The 24,555-nt window shown below is 38.3% G+C and overlaps 1 protein-coding gene across 2 annotated transcripts; it reads right to left on the bottom strand.

Moving 5' to 3' along the window:
• Positions 1–6,583: 6,583 nt before the first annotated feature.
• csf1a (colony stimulating factor 1a (macrophage)) lies at positions 6,584–24,106 on the bottom strand. 2 transcript variants are annotated; one of them, XM_036531463.1, is made up of 10 exons: positions 23,862–24,106; positions 14,446–14,559; positions 13,703–13,765; positions 12,443–12,613; positions 11,285–11,471; positions 9,685–10,782; positions 9,028–9,224; positions 8,297–8,343; positions 7,695–7,750; positions 6,584–6,788 (listed from the first exon to the last, which is right to left on the bottom strand). In XM_036531463.1, the coding sequence occupies exons 1-10, from the start codon at positions 23,901–23,903 to the stop codon at positions 6,772–6,774; spliced, it is 1,992 nt and encodes a 663-aa protein (XP_036387356.1). In that variant the 5' UTR covers positions 23,904–24,106; the 3' UTR covers positions 6,584–6,771. The 2 variants fall into 2 exon arrangements, with proteins under 2 accessions (XP_036387356.1, XP_036387357.1); XM_036531464.1 differs by having other exon boundaries at positions 9,913–10,782.
• Positions 24,107–24,555: the final 449 nt, after the last annotated feature.

Here is a 24,555-nt window from a genome sequence, read left to right as displayed (position 1 = left end):
GTCGATGACAGAGCAGCCTTGTTCTGAGCATCATTTAAAGCTTGCACTTGTAATCCCACAAACCGAGCATCCAAGAACAGCTAAAGAGAACAATGTTTATGTGATGCGTAGCATGGTCGGTTGCAATTTAGGGAAAATGAGACATTTTTAATATGGTTTTACTTTGCGTGCATGTAATGTAATTGCATTTGGACCAACCACATGACCACATGGTTCTTCCCAGGATTACAAAACACAAGAATTGACGTCTGTTTAACATCAGCTCAGGGCAACAGTGAGAAATTCATACACTTAGGTTTTTTATGTTCTTGCAAAATGCAACAGGCCTTGACCTGACTTCAGACTAATTTGAGAGACAAATAGATATCACCTTTCAAAGTTCAGTTCAAACAGAGGCTTGCTTTCTTAGAAAAGACACCGGCTAACATTTCCTGTGGTATATTGACGTCAGCGTATGAGCAAGCATGCCAGCAGGCTAGAAGGGCTCTGCGTGTTAAATGTACATTGGCATATTTTCAGCTATTCACTACATAAGCTTGCTGCACGGCATCTTATTCTTGCATTTCAACACCACAGGATGGTAAGAAATTTTGCTTGATGATACAATATGTTTAGTAGGAGTTTTTGGACTTTTGTTGTAAAAGTCAACAAAAAGTGTTTACCTTAGAGTGATACAGTTAGATTAGGAAATTCACACGTTGCTTCAAAACAGTAATGTGTCACAAGAATGATGTGTGATGGAGGGAAATAACGAAGACATGCAACAGGAAACCCCTCTCTTGTGGTATCTGCCATGTTCCTCTTGTTTTGTTTTTCAAAAAACTGCCCTTACAAATTACATGCATAATGGCAGTAATTTATGAGATCTTGTTCTGAGGCTCAGAACTGAGGCCCAAATACAATAAGACTAATAATAACTCAATATAAGCAGAATAAGTTTGTTGCTTAAATAAACTAAAATAAACTGAACTAACTAAAACCTTTTTCCAGACAGACAGGCAGGCAGACATGTTCACCCATTTTTACTCCTGTTGAATAAAGTTTAATGACTTCAAAATGTGAGATATTATGCACTGTAGAGACATGTTTCAAAGCCTAGTGTGTCACCAACACCCTGAACTGTAAAAATTATTTTAGGTGTGCCGTCACTGTGAAATAAAGGAACACAGGGCATTTTTTCACAGCAATTTTTGTTCCGTTTTTCCCCCACGACACAATTTACTGTGACAGACAACAGTCACGGAATGACCACTAACAGGCCAATTTAAGCTTCTGCAAATTACATCTGCTATGTAATATGCAGGTTTGACCCTTCATTTGGCTCCACTTGGCTGGCACACAACATGTGAACACGATGCAAATATGTAAAAACATGTATGTTTGCACATGTATGTTTTGATGTTGTAATGAAAAAGTAAAGGTCATAACAGCAACTCCCTTTTTAATGAAATCACAAGCAACAGCCTAGGGAAAGAAAAAGAAAACCATCTGGTGACTCAGATACGATTGACTGATCGAACCGCAGATTGGAAAGAGTTTCAATGGCAGCCATTGAGATTAGCATTCCCACTGGAAGCCCACAACATGGCCATACCTCCTGAATGCTTTCTTGGATTGCAATAGACTGAGATGAAAACAGGCATGGGTATAACAGACAGTGATGAGAACAGGACAAACCTTGACTGTATTCTACATATTTGAGGAAAATATCCAACATAAATCAAACAATAAATCTAGTCAAATTAGGGTCTCTTTCTTCATAGGCATATAATGTTTTTCTGGGATTTTTAAAATAAATAAAAAACATTCTTCACTACAACCCTCATTTTGGTTGATTTTACAGGGTCTGTTTATTTAAAATATTCTTCAAATGAGGTTCCATTCTTCAAAAACCTTCCAGGAAGATGAGTCTGGCTCACTCTGCCAACTGTCTGAGAGAGATTTTCCATCTCACAGATTTTCCATCTGTGAGATGTATATTTAGGATGATGAGATTTACAGTGGTGTGAAAAAGTATTTCCCTCCTTCCTGATTTCTTTTATTGCATGTTTCTCTCACTGAATGGTTTCATATCATCAACTACAATTTGATATTAGACAAGGGAAACCTGAGAAAACACAAGTTTTCACAACAGTTTTTAAATCATTATTTCATTCACTTAATACAAAAATACACCAATTACCCATATTGCCCTTGTGAAAACATAATTTCCCCCTTAGTTTTGAAAAAAGAAATCAGCAAAATGTTAGTTGATAATTAGATTCAGGTGATTAGACACAGCCAGGCTTTATTGCAGCCAGCCCTGTTGAGTTTAAATGGCATATATATTGAACCACAGTGGGAGCCATTATCTCCAAATTGAAAAGACTTGGAGTAGTGGTGAATATTCCCAGAAGTGGCTGACCTGCTAAAATTTCTCCGAGGACACAGCGATACCTCATCCAGGAAGTCCAAAAGATCCCAGAAAAAACTTTCAAAGAACTGCAGGCCTCTCTAGTATCAGCTAAGGTCAGTGCTCATGACTCAACAATTAGAAAGAAACTGCAAAAACGGGCTTTGTGGAAGAGTAGCAAGGTGGAAACCACTGCTCACCAGGAAAAACACCATAGTTTGTCTCACATTTGCTAAAAAGCACCTGGATGATCCCCAAAAATTCTGGGAAAATATTCGATGGACAGATGAGTTTTGGAGGGTGCAAGTCTTCCTATGTCTGGCGTGAAGCAAATGCAGCACTGTAAGAGCATCGTACCTACAGTGAAACTTGGTGGAGGCCGTGTGATGGTATGGGGATGTTTTGCTGCCTCTCGACCTGGACGACTTGCTATCATTGAAAGAAGCATGAATTCTTCTATGTACCAGACCATTCTTAAGGAGAATGACCGATCATCTGTGTGTGAGTTGAAGCTAAAGTGTAATTGGGTGATGCTGATGCATCAGGACAATAATCCAAAACACAGAAGCAGGTCCACATCTGAATGGCTAAAAAGAAGCAAAATTACAGTTTTGGAGTGGCCTAGTCAAAGTCCTTACCTGAATCCAATAGAGATGATGTGGCAGGATCTGAAAAGAGCAGTTTATGATCAAAGACTGACTAATCTGTCAGAATTAAAGCAACTCTGCAAAGAAGAGTGATGTGAGATGTGCAAAGCTCATACCAAATTATAGGAAGCGTTTAGTTGCCAGTATTGCCACTAAGGGTCGTCCAACCAGATATTAGCTTTAAAGCGGCATTTACTTTTTCACAGGGGTGAGATGTGTGTATGTTAACTATTTCACTGAAGGAACAAAATAAACATTAAAATACTGCATTTTGTCTTTACTCAGGTTCCCTTTGTGCAATACATTTTGTCTGAAAATCTGAAACCATTTAGTGTTCTAAACAATAGGTAATAATAGAGAATAAGGCAATAATAGAGAATATCAAGAATCGGACAAACAGTTTTTCACATCACTGTATGTATTTCAGTATTAAATTGCATCTTCAAATTCTTTATCATTCACAATAAAAAAAATCTCTTGAAATAAAAATTTTGTGTTGTGCATACATTCATATCAACAACCCGCAAAAGAATCCCACGAGAAGATTTGCATTCCAAGAGCTTTACTGAGTTACCATACCAGCCAGAGCTTTGGTGTCTTTAGGCTGGAGCATATTCCCAGACAGCATTTCTAGTGGTGATGTCTGCATATTTAAGGGTGTTTAATTATTGGGCTGTGGGACACATATGAATGGCACTTCCAGGAAATGTATTCTTTAAGTTGAAAAAGTGGAGAAAAAAATACTACAAGCACATCATATTTACTTAGTTACCCTCTTTCACCAAAGCATTGGTTTGGACATGGGTCACATACAGTAACAGCAACGCATAGTTTGAAAAGCGTGTTTAAACCTATTTAACTGACCCAAAATGATGATTGGGTCTGGTTCACTGAGACTGAAAGGACTGCAAAATAAGCACACTTCCTGTAGCCTCCCATTCATTTCGTTTTTAACTTTTCTTTAAAACATTCTTAATCATGACAGGGAAATGTAAACTGTAAGCTTAAGGAGCATAAAACACCTGTCTGAGAGCTGCCTAATGGTCATCCATGTTTGAAGAGTTCCTGATTTGGACAGCACTTCAAAAGCATATAAATAACAGTGCAGAAATCTTTGACCAGATCAGTCAAATGCAAAATGCATGTGTGAATATGCAGTGTACATATTTTCATGCAGTTTACATATCATACATATTTTGTACCAGGATGCTGCAGAATGTAAAGGCATAGCATTCATTAGGATATCCAGCTAACATTGACATCGTCATAATTTTTTTTTTTTTTTTTACAAAAATACGCTTTATGTTTGTCTGTGTTAGATGGCTGAGTGTGAGCAGAATGACCACATTTGGTATGAATTTTAAATCAATAACAGTTTGTAAGTGTTAGGCATCCATGATGTATAAAGCACTTAAAAATAATTTAAAGATGCTTTACAAAACAGAGCTCTTAAGAAGTAAATATAGATTCACATCTGTATTCATGATGTCTGTCCCTAAACATTGACTTACAGCTTCAGGGACCACAAACACTAAAGTAAGAAGTAAGAAGGTAAGAAGTAAACACTAAAGTAAGAAGGACTGGGAAAATGTAAACTATAGCTTACTGACAGCTCAGCTGGCCCATTACGTAGGCCAAAAACAATAATGACAATACTGGATTCCAGAACATAATGATATTTGCCAATAAATGTATTATCTGTATGTGGAATTTTCAGAGTTATGCTACTGAATTCATTTTAGTCTTTGTCTTTAATTTATTTCCTTATTTGTTCATTGACACAAATGGCCTTCAATCAGGTTTAACTGTACTCCTTCCAGCTGGCACCTCTCATTTGACCCATTGAGGTTAAATGGACTGCATTTGGTAAATGGACTACATTTATATAGCATGTTTCTACTCATTTGAGTACTCAAAGCACTTTACAGTTATACGCCTCACATCTACCTACCAGTGGCAGAGGTTGCCATACAAGGCCACTGGGAGCAGTTTGGGGTTTAGCATCTTGCTCAAGGACACTTCAACATTCTGCCAGGATGAGCCAGATTCAAACCAGGGACCTTCCAATCCCTAGCCAACTGCTCTACCTCCTGAGCCACTGTCACCCCAGAATAAGAGAGCAGACAAGAAGAGCACCTATCGAGGCAATGCAACTGGCCAAATTTAACCCATTTGGAACCACTAATCTTTTTCACAAACAGAAAGCTCAGCTGATTAACTTAGGAAGACACAATGATGCTAGTGCCTTCTCTGTGAGGTGATAAGACATTTGTATTTACAATTTCACGATTTATGTCATAGGTTATTTTTCTTTGCATTTGTATTTTTATATCTTCATAGAATTTCATTGGAGCCATTGTTCCATGAATGGTTAGCCTTGAATTCAAAGTTCCATCATCACTCAAGACTCATCATGCAACTAGATAAGTACATCAGAGTCTACAGAGAAAACCCAGTGAGTACTATAACTCCACCTGGTTAAGAACCACACACAAATGTTGCCAAAAACACAGACATAAAATTGCACACTACTGTTCATTCAGCAAAAATAATCTGCTTTTATATGGAAAGGAGAGAAGACGTCTGTACAGGAATCCAAATTGCAAAAGTTGGAATGGAAAACTGTCAGAGACAAATGTTAATAATCTGGGAACTGATGACACTGAAAAATTGAGAATGCAATTTGGCAGGAACATTCATATAACTACAGTACCAATGAGAGATAGAGTCCACCAAATAAACAAAATATGACACAGACATTGAGAACACGCATATATTGCTGTCCCCATTTACAACGTTCCTCTCTGGACCTCTGTGTGGGCCACACTGGGTTCTTAGCAACCAAGGGGTTAAAATCAATCAGGACTGTACTGAGGGGAAAAAAACACACATTTAGAGACTTAATGTCAACAATTTTTGATCTGTATAGTCCAGGTGAATAGGATAATGGATTTAGTTTTTGACAGATGTCTTGATGGTGAAGATTCGTTTCAGAGTCCCATGGATGGCCCGGCCATCATTCTTTTTGTGCAAAAAAAAAAAAAAAAAAATCCTTTGAATGGTTGAAACCTCCCTGAAACCAACTCAACAACCCATGAGAAAAAAGACAAAATAGTTGCAGGGGTCACATACTGCAAAATAACAAAAGACAAAAACAGCACTAGCTCCTCTGCTTCAAAATCAAAATGCATGTGCATTTTATCAGTACTTTCTGTCATGACTGCTTGAAGATCCAGTTCCACCTCAGACGTCTCTATAACAGTCATGTAAGTCTTGCACATCTTCATGGCAGCAACCACTGAGGGACCATGTGCCTCACTTTATGTAAAAGCTGTCAATATTTTGCTTCTTGGCAGCCAGGAAGAGGGTATTAACATCAGTGTCCTCTTTAGCATTATTAACAAAGCTTAAGTTGGCAGTAGATCCTTTAAATGAGTCTATCCGCCTTTAAAAATTAAACCAGCTGACATTGTAGACCTGCAAACCTTACCCTCTTTTTTTGTTCCTAAAGCATTTAATTTTAAAGCAGTAATATTTTTTTCCATCTCGTATAAAAATATAATATTTATATTATATATGTGTATTTATATACATTTATGTGGGAAATTGAATGAGAATTTAAAAAGAGTTCACAGACAGTATTATTATGAATATTATAATTATGGCATTGTTTCATTTTTCATTGTTTTCGCAATCTGTTGTCTGCGGATGTGAATCCTCCAACCATCCACTTCATGATGATGCAAGACCTTCAGAGGAAAACAGAGGAGGGCTGTAATTAGCAAGCTGAATAATTTACAAGAAAGCCTATATTATTCCTGAAGGATAAGAGAGTGCAGTAATTCACCTTAAAAACAACAAACCACTAATTTGCTTTGTCTTTGACACCAGCACAATAACTTGCTTTGAAAAGAACTTGCTGGCTGCCCACGATCAATTTCACTTTAAGGGTAAGCACTGTAATAATGTTGCTGCTTTCAAGTATGACTTTTATGATCTTGTTTTGCCTTTTAAAATACAGAAACATCAGTTAAGTATTTTGTAAATACTATTTAGGATATTATTTTTCTTTATGAGGCATTAATAAGTGTTTATTGCAGAAGCAACAATATAATTAAAATCCCACTGAGGTTTAAGTGATGTATGATGTATTTAAGAAATCCTCAGTGTAAACAACTACAGTCCAATGCTTTCAAGCCTTCTGTGTACTTCTAGTATGGTGCTGCAGTTACCAGTTCTCAACAACTCTACTAATGATCACAGCAAACAAAATCAAGTAAGAAGTGAAATACATTAAATTGTTACAGAATTCCTACGGGTCCATAAATACTATAACATACATTACATTATATTACAATTGTTTAGGCAGACACGCTTATCCAGAGTGACTTCCAGCACAAGCAGATGTGTATCGATTCAAGTTGAATGAGCAATAGTGTCAGACCAGGCTAACAACACTCCCAGACCACCCTGCCACAACATAACTTGTGCAAACCTGAGTAGAGCGCCTAAAAACTAAGGGAAGCCATATACACACACTACCATACATTGCATTCACTAGATCACAGAATCCATAGTACATTGTTATACTACACTCAATATCCATAAAAAACATGTGTTTTAAATGTTCAGGGAGGAAGAGAGGAGATCCTCACCAGATTGATTTGTTTCATAAAGTTGCATCTCTATGTCAGTGCCATTTGAAGTCAACCTGCAATGCAGAAAAAAAAATCAAACTAAAAAAGTACTGACTAACAATGTATAAATACATAGGATACAGTACAGAACATAGATACTGTCTGAGTTTGTGTGGGCTCATATTAGCCAGTCTGCAATTATTCACTCTGTATTACTGATAATAGTTGACTGCCTAGTTGGTGGCACTGGTTTGTGCGCAGATTTTAAAGCTATTAGTGACAGAAAGTGTTTTCTCCATTGATCCTCATTACGTTTAAGAATACAGTAATAGGAAACTGGAAAAGGTCTGTTTTTTTTTTAGCATTTTTAGAGAGTTTTTACAATCTGACTATAATGGGGGGAGGTGGGGGAGGCGGGGGGGGCAATAACCAGTGATGATGCCATTACGTAATCATAACTGCTATGGACATATATTCTATAGTGCACAAACATGACCACTCATATACCATCAGCAAAAATGTTTTCTGTGAAAATTAGCACCAATGGTTTCAATAAAAATGTCAAAAGTATACATATACTGAAAATGACAATTAAAAAAAACTACTAAAAAACTCTTTACCTTTGGGTCTCACTGATTCTGGAGCTGTGAAGAAGTGCTTTGAGTTTCTGTGAAGTAATGAAGTAAAGATAATATTTAATCACAGAATAGTATTTGAGGGGAAAGTAATATGATATGGTGCTAAATAAAGGGGTATTTAACTGTTATGATGATTTCTCCATAACTTTTAGTAAGATGCTAAACCAAGCATTACATTGTATGTATTTTTACATGTGGTATTGACTGTAATTAATTCATTTCACTAATTATTACACAAATGGTGAAATTAAACTTAACCTTGTGAAGCATTCCACAGAATGCGGCATTGTTGCCACCTATAAATTTCATCCACAGTAACTGAATTTTATTTGTAATTCCTACATCAAACACCACACGGTCCTCTGGTTTTATTTTCTCTTACTTAAGTTTTTCCAGGAAACTGTGAAACATAATCCAGCTCCCGTTGGCATACAAACTAAAAAGGTTTATAGTAAACAATGATGATAAAACCTCCATTGGACAGCTATTTATTGCAGAAGCTAATTGTTGCATGCCGTGAGATTGTTGATCGTATTTCAAGTTATAACATCTCTATTGTAACTTCTATTGTAATTGACCAAAATAAATTATTTTTGCATCTTTATATAAAGTATGAGGGAGGGCACTCGCTTGTGCTGTCTGAGGATCAATACGTAGCTGCTGTTTCACATATGGTGTTATATACTCCCACAGTTCATATGCAGAGGCATTACCCTTTGTTCTTTGAAACAGTAGAGATTAATTATGAGCAGTAGTCCGCCACACACAGATGCCACGATAAAGGCAGTCTTGTAAGAGATGAGTGAGCCCCCCCAGGTTCCATTCTGGAAGTCCATCCCTGAGTCTTCGACTGGTTGTTCCGACAATGAGTCAGAGTCCATACGATTTGCTGCACGTTGGGATCCAAGACCTTAAAAAGAGAGAGCTTTGTGAGTTTGGGACATTCTGCATTATAACTTGTGTGTGTGTGTGTATGTGTGTGTATGTGTCTGTGTCTGTGTGCATTATAAATGAAAAAGAGATACCCTGCTCTTGAGCAACACAGATAAGTTAGTGCTTCAACAGGACACAAATATTAGAGGTAAGGAACGGTGCGGCAGTGCATTTTACGGGGCTCTAGTGGGCGACGGGAAATCAGTGAGTTAATGGCTGAGCCAAACAGGAGCTCATCAGAGCTGTGCATTTTCAAGGAATGGAAGGCAACTCTTCTTCAGTTCTTCTTTTAGTGTTCCAGTGTCCCCATCCTTAGTCCAGCAGGGGTAAAAGCCAAAACAACAATCTTGAACCGTCATGCATGGGAAAGTCTGCGCGTCAGTGAAGTTAGCAGCAAGACAACAACATTCACAGCAAGCTGATTTTGCATATGTTACCTGGGCCGACCACTTTGTCATCTGTGGTCCTGACGGGTACTGATGCTTGCTTTGGGACAGGTGAGAGTAAATCTAGTGGCGGATGTGGATCAAGAGGCTGCCTCACAGACAGATTAACTAATGCTGCTGGGGTGTCTTCAGACATCTCCACTGGCAGGATGGTGGTGTTTGTGGTGCTTCTGATTTGTTTAGGTGTTTGTGGGGTTGTTCCAAGGTCATGCGACTCACCAATGGTGTTTGTGGGGACAGTCATTTCTTCAGCAGTTTCTCTAGATACACTTGTTCCCAGAGGGGGACTTGTTGGGATCCAACTCTGAGGCAGTTGAGCGTCAGTCCCTGAATCAGTTTGAAACCCTTCTGCCCCAGGCTCAAGAGATCTCTTAGCTACCACAACAGCCGTGCTTTCCTCCTGTTTATTAGGAGTGCTTTCAAATGCAGCCTGGAGGAATGGGATGGGAGTGGTGGAGAAATCCATGGATTTCTTAGGTGAGGAGATGATCATGTGGTGCAAACTGAGAAAGGTATGGTGTGCGGACTGTCCACTGGTCGAGGCGGACATTGCCTTCTGGGTTGGGCTCTGTACTAAAGAGGAAGAAACCATGCTGGGACTTCCTCCACTCTCTGGACCAATGCTGTCTGCAAAGTCATGCTCATTTTGCACGCTTTCTGCTGATGTTGAAAAAGGCGGAGTCTCATCGGAATGCAGTTCTCTTGTATCTTTGGGATCACCATTCTCTTCATCGCTAGATGCAGCAGATGCAGGCTCAGATTCAAAGCCAGCAGTTCCATGGAGTGCTAACTTAGTGGAAGAAATAATGTTGCCATTCATCTCCTCTTTGTCTTCCTTTTTGATCGAAGGAGTACTGGAAGCAGCGGCCTCCGATCTTCCATGATTTTTGTATTCACGGAGGGTAGACTGGCGGTCCCATGGGCTCATGGTTGCCATTGGTGTTTTGGGAGGTCTAGTGGGTAGTGAGGAGTGCAACCGGAAGAAAGAGGGCTCCGGCAGATCATTCCATAGGCTGGTGTCCAGCAAAGACATTTGTTCAGAAGTTCCATGGCCCAAAGTTGGGCAAGAACAATGACATTCGGTTGCACCTACAGAAAACCAGAAAGAGAAGTATAACGTCCAGAAGGTGCTGATGGGAATGAGTGGAGGATTCTAAAAGCAAAATTGCAACAGGGCCGAATATGTAAAAAGGTTGTGAAGACACATCCCAGAGTAAGCATGCAGTGGAAAATTAGAAACAAATAGACTTTCACAAAACAAAGAAACTAATTAAAGCAATGGCACATAACTACCCTATTCTGAGGTGAAATGATAAGGTAAACATTTATCGTTATTACTTTTTTGGTAGGTTTTGAATTTTGTACATGAAATAAGCCTGCTTTATATAGAGTGGTATTTACTTGTGCTAATTGACCCATTGTGTAGGTGAAATTGCAAGACTAAGCATTTTAACTGGCCAAAATATCCAAGTCCAGGTATTTTGTCATTGCAACCAGCAATGTTTTCTCTTTTTCAATTACCTGAGAGCTAACACCATATATTAATATGTCGCTAAAGTAACTTCCATTAACCAATGCTTCTGTGTTTTACCTGTGGTCTGGGCAATTGTTGTGGTGAATTCTGGGTAATCCTCAGCATACTCCTCTTCACAGTTCCAGTCTACTGGTTTGTTGTTTTCAGTCATCAATTCCATATAGAGCTGTATGACCTCTCTTATTTTTTCCAGGGTTTCTCTTAGTGAACTGCTGTACTCTTTCATAAATCTCACTGGATTATCCTGATGAAAGAAACAGAAACAGGTAGCCCACCATGATCATCTAACAAGACTGGGAACACTCAGACTGCATTATTCTGTTAAAGGTGAGATTTAAAAAATGTGGAAATTGTATTAGCTATATATTTAGCATATTCAGGTTTGTCTGGATCCAGATATAGCTAAATTTATAAACTAGGAAAGTTTTTTTCCATTACATACATGAGATCAGTGACTTTTGAAATAAAAAGAGCTGCAATAATATGAAAAAATGTTACGCAGAGCAGATAGACAACAAATGTCAGGTGACATTTAAAATGCCAAATGCCAAAGGCACACTGAACAACATCCCATGGCACCAGTCCCACTTATTGCCTAAATTGAGAGAATCTAATCTGTGGTCAAACAATTTTGACGTGCCCTACAGAGGAGCACCGGTCTTCTGATCTGCACCATGTGGTTCTGTGAGGTTATCAGATAATTCCTGGAACTTGACCTTTTCAGTTAATCCAGATAATGAGGCCTTTTTGGCACATGGTTCTCTTCCCATTGCCTCACAATGATTTCACAAAATTACCAAAAAAATAGCTATACTGTTATGGATTTTGGTTTATTTTGGCTGAACATCTCCACATAACATTCAGATGGGAATTATTTAAGCGATATACCATGAAAAGCTCAGAATTATGTTATTAAATAGCCTAACCACCTGTGTATGATCATCAGAGAAAGGCATTAATTTGTGCAGTCAAGACCACCATTCTTCCATCTGGGGTAATTCACAGAAGGAATTATTTGTGAAAACTTATGAGGAGAAAAACTATCTAAAAAAAAATCTATTTTCATACTTGCTGAGCTATCGTTATCAATGATTTGTTGACTTGATGAGTGTTTTGCTCTTTTGATTACACATGGCAGCTCCATGTGTGAACCATTTTCCTAATATGCAAACAAGCTAGGTATTCAGCATTAATGAATTTCACCGTAGCACTCACCTCAAGTTCCTCATTGATTTCAGGAATGCATTTCTGAGAATAGATGTTTAACACCAGATTCTTCAGTGCAAGAACGTAATGATAATTATCTGAGTTCTGGGCATATTGAAAGCGAGTGTTCAGAAGTTCCAGAACTTGAGGAAAAGCTGCTTTGACGTAACAGACTTTGCTCTGTAAAATAAAATATAATATCATAAATAAAATAAAATATCATTCTTTATAATGATATTTTATTTTAGATGAGAAATTAGTTAAGACCCAACATAAATTATCATCCATTGTCTGATCATAAATTTGTCTATTGTCAAGAAAAAAAGGAGTAGTATTTATCGAGATTACATTTTTTGCTCATGAGGATTACACATGGTATTTATCAAGAACACAACATTAGTCTTGGGTAAGGCATTTAATAAATAGCAAGTAAAAAGTAAGAAAAGTAAATATCCCTAAAAATAATAATAATTTTATAAAGTAGTCGATTTACGTTACTCTGGACATGAGTGTGTGCTACACAAATGTTATGAATGTAATACCATATATATTCTATTATGATCAGATCTTCATCTCCTGCCCACCCTCTATCTAGGAGGGCCCAGTGCAGTTTGCATTCCTGGGTCAACTATGGATGTTCTGTTTTGGACCGTACCCCTTCAGGAATGTTCAAAGTGAGCCATCAAATCAGAACACTGTTAGCTTCATTAATGGCACACAGAAATTTCAAAGTGAAATATACATACAATTTGTGGCAATGCTGCCTTAACTCTTTAATGGTTATTCTTCGACCTTGAATGCCTCATAAGACTAATGAGCAGGAATAGTGTATTAGCCCTTTAAACCGTTCTAGCTGAGAATCAAAAGCATTTCGTTTTGGACAATAAATAGAGCAAAGATGGTCTCTGCCAAGACATTTTGAGGAGTTTTGTCTGGTGTACCTTTTTCAATTCACATTCAGAATTATTTCCAACTCATGCTGCTCTTAGACAAGGACAAAGGCCTCTTCACATTCTTTAAGCTTTTGAAGGTATAATTAAATTTTGGGCAAACCCTGAAGGGATGAATCTTATGAACCTTAACACCCTCACTTAAAAAATGAAATGTGAAAGCTTCAGTGTGCAGGCTCGGCATCAATTAAAAGAAGAACTGTTTTGACACCGACGTACTGAGTTGTTGTGATTTTAGGAATGGGGCTTGTTATTTGAAGCCTTCAAGTTCCCTATGTGCAGTTAATGATGAATGAACAAGATAAGCTAAGAAACATACCAAACTCTGACGCTCTGTAAATGTGTAGGTTACTGAGCAGTCATTTTGCAACTGGTTCTCAATCTACATAAAAAAAAGAAGAAATACAGAAAAAAAAATAAATGTCATGTTAAACTATTGCATGCCATAAAATACATTTTTCAGAAAATAGACAAGGAACATTACAGATTCTGCGTCCTAGAATGCCTGCCAAAACATCTGCCTTCATTTAGTAAATAAAAATAATAATCCAAATTGCCCATATATCCTTATAACAGTGCAATATGATGAAAGGAAGTAGTTCTCAAATGCAAGTTTGCACTAACAGGTATCAATTACCCTTTCCAAGTGTTGATGTAATTATGCCTTTCATGGTTTCCAGAGCTGTACAGTAAGTATGCAGCTATGCAGCTGTTTCACTGAAGGAGCTTAATTTAACTTAACCCACTGAACATACTTGGAGAGGCAGATAGAGACATTTTTGTTGTGTGGCTGGCAGCACCCTCAACTTTCAGTGCTAACTTTAAGGAAGACAGCAATTTATCCAAAATAGAAGGAAGTCTCTAACACACCCTTGGGGTATTATGCCACAACCGGTACATATTCACCAAGGGAGACCAAGTGTAGAAACCAGGGTGCCATGGTACATGGAGGTGATGCATGCCCTGAAACTAAGCATATCTCAAAATATCTTCAAAATTCTACAAACAGACATTAAATTCCAGCAGAAACAAAAATAAAGAAAACCGTGCAGGGTGACTTACCAGTCGTTTTATTTTCTGGAGGTGGTCCTTCGTCACAGAGTGCCTGCATGGACCGGGCACCTCACCCAGGGCCAAATGGAAGCACAAGATGAGGAAGAAGCACTGACGCCCTGCCTGGGAATGAAGGAGAGCAGTCATCATTTACTCATTTCAGCTCTGGCAATAAAAAATGCTGGGTCACGAGTTCGGACCAAATGCATTACTTCATTCCTCTGCACCTGTGTACAGTAACGGACACTACTTGTGTGATATGCTGTTTCTAAGTCATAAAAAAACAAGCAACCCGTTGTTGTTTAAAAAAACATTTTAACTATTTCAAAGCAAAAATTTTGACTATTGCCACATGCACATCAGTAATATTCCCATTGTTTACAAAGCATTTTGTTGGTCTGTAATTACTTAGCACAATGTCGTGTCAGAAAAAAAAGCTTGCTCAAATTCAATATGTTAACAGCGCAAGACTAAGCAGCCTTCATAGCCTGAAATATAATCAAACACACAAGGGCCTTTTTCCATAAAGGAAAGGCAATTTACAACGTATGCAAGAAATGGATTAAAACCGCTGTAGTGAACAAAATGTGTTTTATGTTTTCCACAAGACTCCTTAAGTTGTAAGAATTGTTAGGATGACACCAGAATCAGGGCAATTTTGACAATGTCAGATTCTAGCTGTGGCTCTTGTGGGACATTGCTGTTCTCCATAATTTATAGTAATTGAGTTAATTTGCTGCAGAAGATAATCAAAGTGCATAAATGCGATCAAAACAAAAAGTAAAACAACATAAATCATAATATGCTAAATGCAGATCAGAAACAGACTGGATATGCGAATGAGGCAGATTCTTGGACACTACAATCTTGGCCCATTTTACTTTTACAATTTACTTGGCCTACATTTCACCATTCATAGAGTTGTATATCTGTTGAAGCTATTTAGATTTAGCCATTTGCTCAGTTTCTGTTCAGGAATGTAAACCAGTGATGTGGATTATGAGCTGAATGTGACAGGACTAATATAAATAGTTTTTGGTCAGTAGCTGTGTGAACAGATAGGGGGCAATTGCAGTGACCCCTTTGGTGTCTATTTGTTATGGTTTGACATGGGATGATCTGCAGGTCAGTCTTTATTTATGTTCCTGAGATTTGACCCCAGCTGCAACAGACATGTCATTTGTTTTGTCCACCGGAAATCTTTGTGTGGATTAAGAGAAATCCAACATTACAAGAATGGATTTATTTTATATTATTTACCCAAAATGACCATCTTATTCATAGTACCCAGACTTTACATAAAACATATAAAATCACTTTTTTATCACTGGCTTAATAGCACACAGTGATAACACACAATGTGCACAACAAGTGATCTATGCCTGAGTGACAGAAAACTACAGGATTTCAACTGTATGTGCTACCACTTCAGAATATGGAAGTCTTCTTCAATTAAAATTTTCAATTTGTTGATCAACCGTGGGCTTCAAAAATCTGGGAACTGTATAATCAAAATACAACATTTTGAAAATACTTAGCTAGCTAACAGATTACACGCTGAGAACCAGTAATAAAAATATCTAGCTTGCTTCAAACTGAAATTAACAAGAATGAACACTAACATATCTAGGCTACACCATCAAATATTATCATATCATGCAGACCCTATTAGCCCTCCTGCAACATTTTTTACTTTGGGTACTATCCCCTGCCATTTAAATTGATTATGCAGCAGCATTAAAGACATTCATTTCAATAGAAGCCACGGAATGCTTTCACAGTCCTTGAAATGGGGGTTGTGCAGTATTTCTGAATTTTCATCTCACTTTGCAGCAGTTTTGCAGTTACACTTTTTAGAAGCATTTAAGGTCAGTCAAACCCAAACATTCCTGCTGCAAGTAATAGACCATCAAACTTCACATTTGTCAAACAAGTACTGTATCATCAGCACGGGTTTCCTAAAACGCAACAAGCACATGTACTTTGTGGTGTAAGAATTATTTTCACTGAGTCTGTGCAACATGAAATTTGCAATCTGGCCAAGATCCCTGGGAACCCCATACTGACTGTGATAAATGCAATATAACATTCAGTGACCACAACGGGTTAAGACCACAGTTAAATTTCCCATATAAAGATGGCACAGTGTCACCATTACTGCACTGGGGCAATTTCTGCTTAAAACAGACAGTAGACAGACCCTTACTGGCCTAGCAACACCACTTCTAGCTGCTACCTGTTTTTTTTCCACAAGTAGTCCTAGCCCTAGCCACAACTAGCCAAGCCCAGCCCCACTTATCTTCCTCTGTTAGAAAGATGTTTCAGTGAGATCTGCTATTTGTGTCTGACTTTTAACTTAATTTAATCCTAAGCACGGACTTGTGAGAGACTGTAATAACAACTTTGAGATGCCCTGACTGCAATAATTTGGAACAAATAACCCTGGTTAGCATCATCAAATTCAATTTTACCGTCCAAGCTGATGCTTTCGACATAAAAACAAAGGCTGTCAGACCAGCCTCCAGCCAACCCCCTGTTCAGCCACGCGCACGCTCTGAGTCACCTGAGTTTTGACCACCTGCAGCTAATTCTGTTAATCACCACTGGGATTTAAAGACTGCAATTCAGGCACCTCTTTGTGAGGTATCGCACTTGTTTCCTGAGCTGGTGGTTGTGCTTTGCACTTTTTCCGTTTAGACCTGTTTTCCGGTATGTTAACTCTGCTTATTGTCTGGCAGTTTGGATTTGTGAACTCGGTTAAAAGTACTGGAGCTCTGCACTTGGGTCTTCTGACTCTTTTGTTACAAAGGCAATATTCCAGTGCCATCTTCTCCCCTCAAGTTGGACAGATGAGCTCCTCTTGCTAATAAGACAGCTTTATACAGCTTTTAATAATAGCTCTGCACCTAACTGGGTAATTATATAACTCCCCTGTCTGCACAATCTGTTTCATGACAAGAGTTATTTTCGGGATACTGTAGCAACACCAGACAACCCTGTGTCTGCTATTCTAAATGTTGAATTTTGTCTAGAAATTTACATCATTTCCTGACTCTGTGCAAATAAATAGGGTCAAGATTATCAGTGCTCTCTGCCACGACAGTTGGGGAAGATTCCAGTGTGGTCTTCAGAGCTGCTGTAGCGGGTAGATCTTCTGTCCGATGTGTCCAGGTACTGGTCGCCCAGAGCACTGAATTCAATAATGCACAGCCAGCAGAGTTTGACACAGGGCCACCCTCAGCCGGTCAGAGGAAACAGTCACTTGCCCAGCAAATGGCAGTGATAAGCAAGACTTGGATTAGCCAACATTGAGATGAATTGCCGACACAGCCACTTTTCCATGACAGTCAAACAGTAAAAATTGTAAAAAAAAGTGATGAAAGTCTCAAAAGCCTTGACACAAAAGCTACAGTAAACTACAGGTTTTTCACCACCCTAGAGTTTGACCCAGCTGAAATGAAAGAATAGCTGTCTTCAACAGTATATGTAAAGTGCAGTGATCTCTGTACTACAAAGGAGAACTTCAGCCTGACTGGATAGTCTTTGTACTTGTAGGCTCTGTACCAAGACAGTGACATACACAGTAAAAGACAGTAACAGACTTTTCATTACAAAAATAATAAAATTGATTAAATAAAATGGTCATTCTAATCCGTGACTCTTGACACACATGGTATTTAAAGAAGTTAATTCGGATATGATAACTTTGCCCCTGTGTTCTTCTTCTGCAAGGTGTTTGAGAACAACAATATGAAGCTACAGACCTTTGATTTCTTATTTATGAGTCAACTGAATCAACAGAAATCGTGAACAGGACCTGACCAGTGACATGAATTTGGTGTGTCTAATACCAGTTAAACATATTCATTGTAAAGTAAATTTGAACATCTCCAGCAAGATGGACACATTGTTCAGTAATAGAGACAATGGAGAACTTTCATTTTAACAGCACAGCTATCTTTTCTGTACTTACTAGCCAGCTACCCACTTGCACTTACAAATCTACTGGAGAGGAGAACAACCAATCTGTCAACACTGCCGACAAAAGTATTGTTGAGAATGTTTTTTATTTTGTTTATTCCTACCTCATGGTACAGCAAAGTAAGCTGCTTATTTTTATCACAAAACATCTTAGATAGATATCTGGTCGGGCACCAGCTGTTCTCTAAAAATAATCAATACTTTGCCTAACTGTTCCATTCAGTTAGTTATCTCCACAAAAAAGTATTCCAACCCAGGAAAGTGTTAAATTGAATCCAGCTACACAAGCAGATGTACTGTACAATATATATTACTCATGAGGCATATTTCTGTGAGTTTATTTTGTAATTTCAATGGGATAAGGTTATTGATGCTGTTATGCTGTGACATAAAAATGTGATTGTTTTCCAGCAATCAAAACGTTAATCTGTATTGTAAACACAGAACTCGCCAGACTGGGATGTGAGTTTGGCGGTTTTCTGTGTCATGTCATTCCCAAACAATCATGCATTGTGTGTTACAAAATGGAACAATTCTATCCAAATATATCCATGTGATTCAAGCCTATCTTCAGAAACACCATGATAGAAATGCATCATGTCCTAAAAGTAAGGATTACCTGACTTCAGATGGAAAACCAATAAGCAGTATCATAATAACACTTCCTTAATATGTTAGCCTTTTGTTTGATATCACACATGAACATTAGTCTTGATTAATGTACCTAACAACCCACTAAAGAAATGTTTTAGATGTGCACTAGTGGAGATATTAAACATGTTTGACTGTGTTAAAATTAAAAGCAATCTCTGTTTACCCTGGTATTTTGAAAAATTTTCAAAATTTTCTAGACATTTTTCAGTCCTCTCCACTACAGAGGTCTGCCACACAACTTAAATGCATGTTCTGTAAAGAAGATGTTTCTGAATGGTTTATCTGTTTCTCCTGCACTGCACTGATGCAAACCTCTCTCTGATTGGCTCATTATTGGTGTAATTATTGAATCCTAAATAAATATAAATGTCTGTACACTCCCCTCCTCCCCACCCCATCATCACCTCCACCTTCTTCAACACATTGTCTAACTGGAAGGTTTAAAAGTGGATGTCCCCTGTGGCTAGCTGCCTCCGGTCAGACATGCTACATTTAAGTTATGTTTCCATGAGAGTGGGGGGTCCCCCAAGGGGCAGTAAATGCCGCACAGCTCAGCAAAGTGGACAAACATACAACAAACAGCTGTACAACAAAATGCCCCAATGTGTCAGATTATGAATTTTGTTAAAAGATATTGAATTGAATGGGGCTCAACACAATTCTTATCAATTTAACACAGATATTTGTAAGCCCTTTGAATGGGAATGCCAAATGGTATATGTGCCTCTTTGATTTTATACTGCACCTCTGTGCTTTCTTTTTCCCATAGGATAAATGAGAGGTGATGCAGCTAAGAATATTCCTCAGACACAGGAAATGGTTTAAAAAAAAGACAAACTCCCAAGTGTATGACACTCCATGTTACAAAAACTGCCTACCCTCTGCGCTGCTTGCTATCTTTGAGTTTTCGCCAAACTTTAGCAGCCAGCAGTTTGCCCTGGTATCAAGACCGTGAAAACGACGCTCAATTATCCATGTCTGTTTAGCAATAAATGCGTAAGGAAACGTGTTCTCCTGACACTAACTATTAAGATAAAGCAAACAAGAAGCAGATTTCTAATACATCTGGGCCATCTGAAATTATGCCTCCTCTGGGAAAAGAAATCCTCACAGTAGCCTATTTATTCATTTGATTTACAAGACCGCAGCAGTCTCTCTTACCAGACGCTCTCTCGCCGACTGCTGTCAGTAACTGCCAGTAAGAAAATTGACTCGGCATGATTTCATTTAATTTCACAGAAAGCAGGGAAGAGATAATTATTAGCTGTTCTTTATGAAAATGTTAAAATGGTACATTTTCTATAGATACATTTGACTCCTCTTATCCTGGCAGGGTCTTATATGTATTTGCTGTCTGTTTTACAGGCAGTGTGTGATTAGTGTGACAGTGCTGGTCCTGAAGGAGGCTGGTTCAGATCCCAGGTGGAAACATTCTTTTGAAATATACTTGAAAATTTTAGTTTCTAAAGGGGAAAAAAACCAGTAACAATATAAACATTTATATATTAAATGGGTTATCAAAATATTATAATACCTTAGGTAAGACATCTGCACAACCAATAAAAAGAAGAAAAAAGAAATAATAATAATATGACAAAGACGCTGTCACTGGACCTATTTACAAACTTGCTGGGAATAGCATCAAGCACGTAAAAACCCTATGCAGATAAAGTGGTTCTAATGCAAGAACTAATGCTCCACTGGAATGGCTTTGAGGCTGGAATGCGAGGAAACCAAAAACAGACTTGGATATTACTGATACAAACTTGTGTTCTTAGTGAAGGAACCGTATAGTAATTTCATCAGGGCGATGTTATGCACTAACGGTGCTTTTTTTTTAAGACTCTCCACTTCAGGAGTGTGAGCAGTCCCATTAAACTGAAGCTGCTGATGCAACACACAGTTTTCATAATCACTGACTTTGAAATTGTCAGTGTCTATGAATGGCGACATTAGCTAATGCGCTTGATTGTCCTGTTTAGAAAATGAAACAATGCAACATCATAATGGCTGGCATCATCCAGTTATTCCTGGCAGTTATTTATGGTAGATTTACATAAAGGATAAATAAAATATTTGGGCATTTTACCAGACAAGAGTACGATGCAATGCACATTGGCTACTATCTGAATTATGGATGTGCTGTCAGTATGTCCTGTTATCTAAGGTGCATTTGCACAAGGCCCAAGTGCATGTCCCACACACCAACAGACAGGCCGCCAACATCGAAACAAGTCTAGGGGGAGGTGTTTTCTTTGTACGGTCAGGGTAGCTGTTAGGTCACAACCCACAAAGTGCCTCCTCCAGGAAAACATAGCACTGGGTTGCGAAATGTTGGTGCTTTAATAAATATGGTCCAGAAGGAACACTCCATTAAATGTTGCAGCAGAACTCTTTCCATGCTCAGGAGACTTCGCTTTGGAAAGAAGTTCTTTAAGATCAAACACCTGTGAACCCAGTGTTCCCAGTCTGAAAAATGAAGGCAATAAATCAAAAAGTCTGCCTCACTTTCACAGAGTCAATATTCAATTATCTCTCTGTTCTATTGCCATCCAGACCTGCTGAGAACCAGCCAAGCAGACATCGTCTTAACTTTTCTGATCTCTCGCTTGAAGTCGTGTGCTCTCGCGAATCAAACCTGGTGCGTAAGCGCTGTCTGAAATGCTCACAGCTGTTATGCTTTGGGAAAAGTCACCACTGTTTTGTGACTCTGGTGCTAATAAGGTGATCCCTAATGAGAAATCTTAGCACTCAGATGTAGAACGGCGGTCCAAATCAAACGCAGCCGCTGCCATATTTATCGTGTTAACTATTGCGCAACATAATAAATGTGTAAAGTGTGTGCTTAAGGCAGTTGGCAATGGGGAGTGTGTCTGCTACCGCTGTATTCCTTGTGAAGCTGTGCCAGGAGACCCCCTTCACAGATTTGTGAAGCCCTCCATATATATATATATATATATATATATAGACATACCTCATTATGATAATGGGAAACACGTATTCAAAGACATTTTGATATAGAGAATTATGCTTAAATGCTTGAAATTTGTTTCTTACACAAATGTAAGTATTTCTTTCCAGTAAGTAAAAATTTCTTTCCAAATAAATTTTATTGAAAAAAATAGATATTTTTGGCTACTTTGAAGAATCTAAAATGTAAGATAGTTTTGATATCTTTACATGCATATATATGTAATGTCACATTATTTAAAAATGTGGCTGTAATGGTGTTGATAAAAGTTCAAGCCCTTTGCACTGGCAGGCAGCACCGTATGGTGCATTTGCAGATTTTCTGGCTTGTGGTAATCTCTGCACATCCCCAGGGGTTGCCAGTGATCTTCTTTACTCTCCTCTGAAAATGTGGGAGGAACTGTAAACTGTGTGCTGTACTCACAGCGAAAGGATTGCAGCAGAATATGTCATGCAGTTTATCTTACTCATTGCAGAAGGTAACATGTTGCAGGGCACTGAATTCAAAACAGTGAAAAATCAAGTGCCATTATAAGGTCGTTGACCCCTCTCATTGATTTAGTAAACATGGCAAAAGTTCTGTATTACTCCATCACATGAAGATGAAGTTGGCTTTTTGTATGGTGCTTCATTCTATGATTCTCATCTATTCAGTTCTTTGGAGTTGTGTTTATTTGGGTAAACACAAGGACATGCATCCGTGATCCCAGTAACATGCAAGAAAGCAGTAACCTGTGTGGCACAACACCTTGCTTCCCTCTGAGTTCCATCTTATAAGACTTTAGAAGAGCACCTCCATGATTTAGATGAATGGACTCACCATAATTTGACCTTAGCTGAAAGTCAAGGCATTTTGAATAAAGAGACTTTTGGAGAGCTATATAACAGCCTCTTGCACTCAACAGGTTCTAGGTTTCTCTGTTACCTGCCTATCCCTCATTTTCCCTTGTTCTTTCTACAGCCTCTGACATACAGCACACAGCACATTATCTGATGAGATATCTGCAAGAGGAAGCAATGGCTTAGCCACCGCACTTTGTTCTTATCTTACATAAACATTCAGTTGAACTGAACTTACTTGCATGGCCAATTGTGATATGTACCTGCAAATTGAAGAAACTCTGCACCATCTTTAACAAATACGTCTACTTCTACAATCTACTGATTGAAGGAACATGTTAAGGGCTTCGGTATACTGTTATTGGTAGATGTCTAATTGATCTAAATTTTCATGGATACTGACTATAATAGTCACAAACTGGGATTATACTGCCATTATACTGAGAATTTCTACAGACGAACTACAGCAGAAGAAATTATGTATGTTAGAAAGCTACTGAAAGTACAACAGATGTTTAGACAGGGTTAATAAAACTTATATGTAACATCTACAAGCCTTTGTAAAAAGGTGATGCACTAAACTCAAATTACTGCAGCAAGCCTTGATACTCCCAGCGCAAATTAAAATTATGAGCGCATGTCATACTCTGTGTCAAGGGCTTAGCAACTCTAGCACAACTTGTACTGGATCGCTTATGATCTTTTCCACAGATGTTATTTTCTTCCTGTTAAAGTTTAACCTATTTAAAACAAGTGGAGTTACACATGCTCTGACTCCTGCCTGAATACTGACAAACTATTTATCCTGAAATGCTTCTGAATAAGCGCTGCATAAACTGTGTTCTGTTCTCAGAGCAATCTGATAATGTGATGGTTGCAAAATCACACTTTCCTTTTCGGTTGACCCCATCCATCTCACACCCGTTTTGAAAATATGCATAAACTTATTTCGATAAAAGATTAATACAAAAATTACTTACCTTGGCTTTGCAAAAAATGTTGGCTTGTTTGTGTGTGTTCATCTGGCTGACCTATGCAAATTAAGAAGAGCAAAGTCCACTTTTAGATGCATTGGAGCAGAGTTTTTTCACTTTTGTTTTTTTGTTTCCAGTGAAGAAAATGTTTCTGTCTGAAGTTACTAGAAAACAGCAAAAAAGGTAATGTCCTGGCATGAGTCTGGCAGAAGTCCTCCCCCCAACTGTCAGTCAGGCAGTGTCTTTTCTGACTGCAGCGAACAGTGAGTGTGTCTCTCTACCCTGGTTCTTTACTGAGAAATTGCTTATAAGACCTCCTCTTTCTCTCATGTGGTTTACAGGAAATGACTCCTCTCAGCCCTTACTTCAACAGTAGTCTGTGCTCTGACCACAGCCTTTTTTATTCATATTAGATCATCACTTCGATGACCAAAGATGACTCTGCATTCATTTCAGTATTAATCATGGTTTAAGTGGCTACTTTGGAACAATTTGGAGGCTAATTTGGGCAAACTGTTGCTTGCCTGGTTAAGCCATGAAGGGGAATTTCTTTTGGGTCTAGACTCATTGAGTTTTAACAAATAGTTGTTTCTGAAAAATATAGAGCCAATTGTTGAAATAGAATGAGTGAAAATATCGTGTACAGTGTCCCCTGGAGTGTGGATACACAGACTTAGTTGGATCAGGTTGTTGATGTTGG

Source organism: Megalops cyprinoides, chromosome 6 (genome assembly GCF_013368585.1).
Source record: "Megalops cyprinoides isolate fMegCyp1 chromosome 6, fMegCyp1.pri, whole genome shotgun sequence".
NCBI lineage: Eukaryota > Metazoa > Chordata > Actinopteri > Elopiformes > Megalopidae > Megalops > Megalops cyprinoides.
The sequence above is the reverse complement of the archived record's forward strand: the minus strand, read 5'-3'. Positions and strand labels throughout refer to the sequence as shown.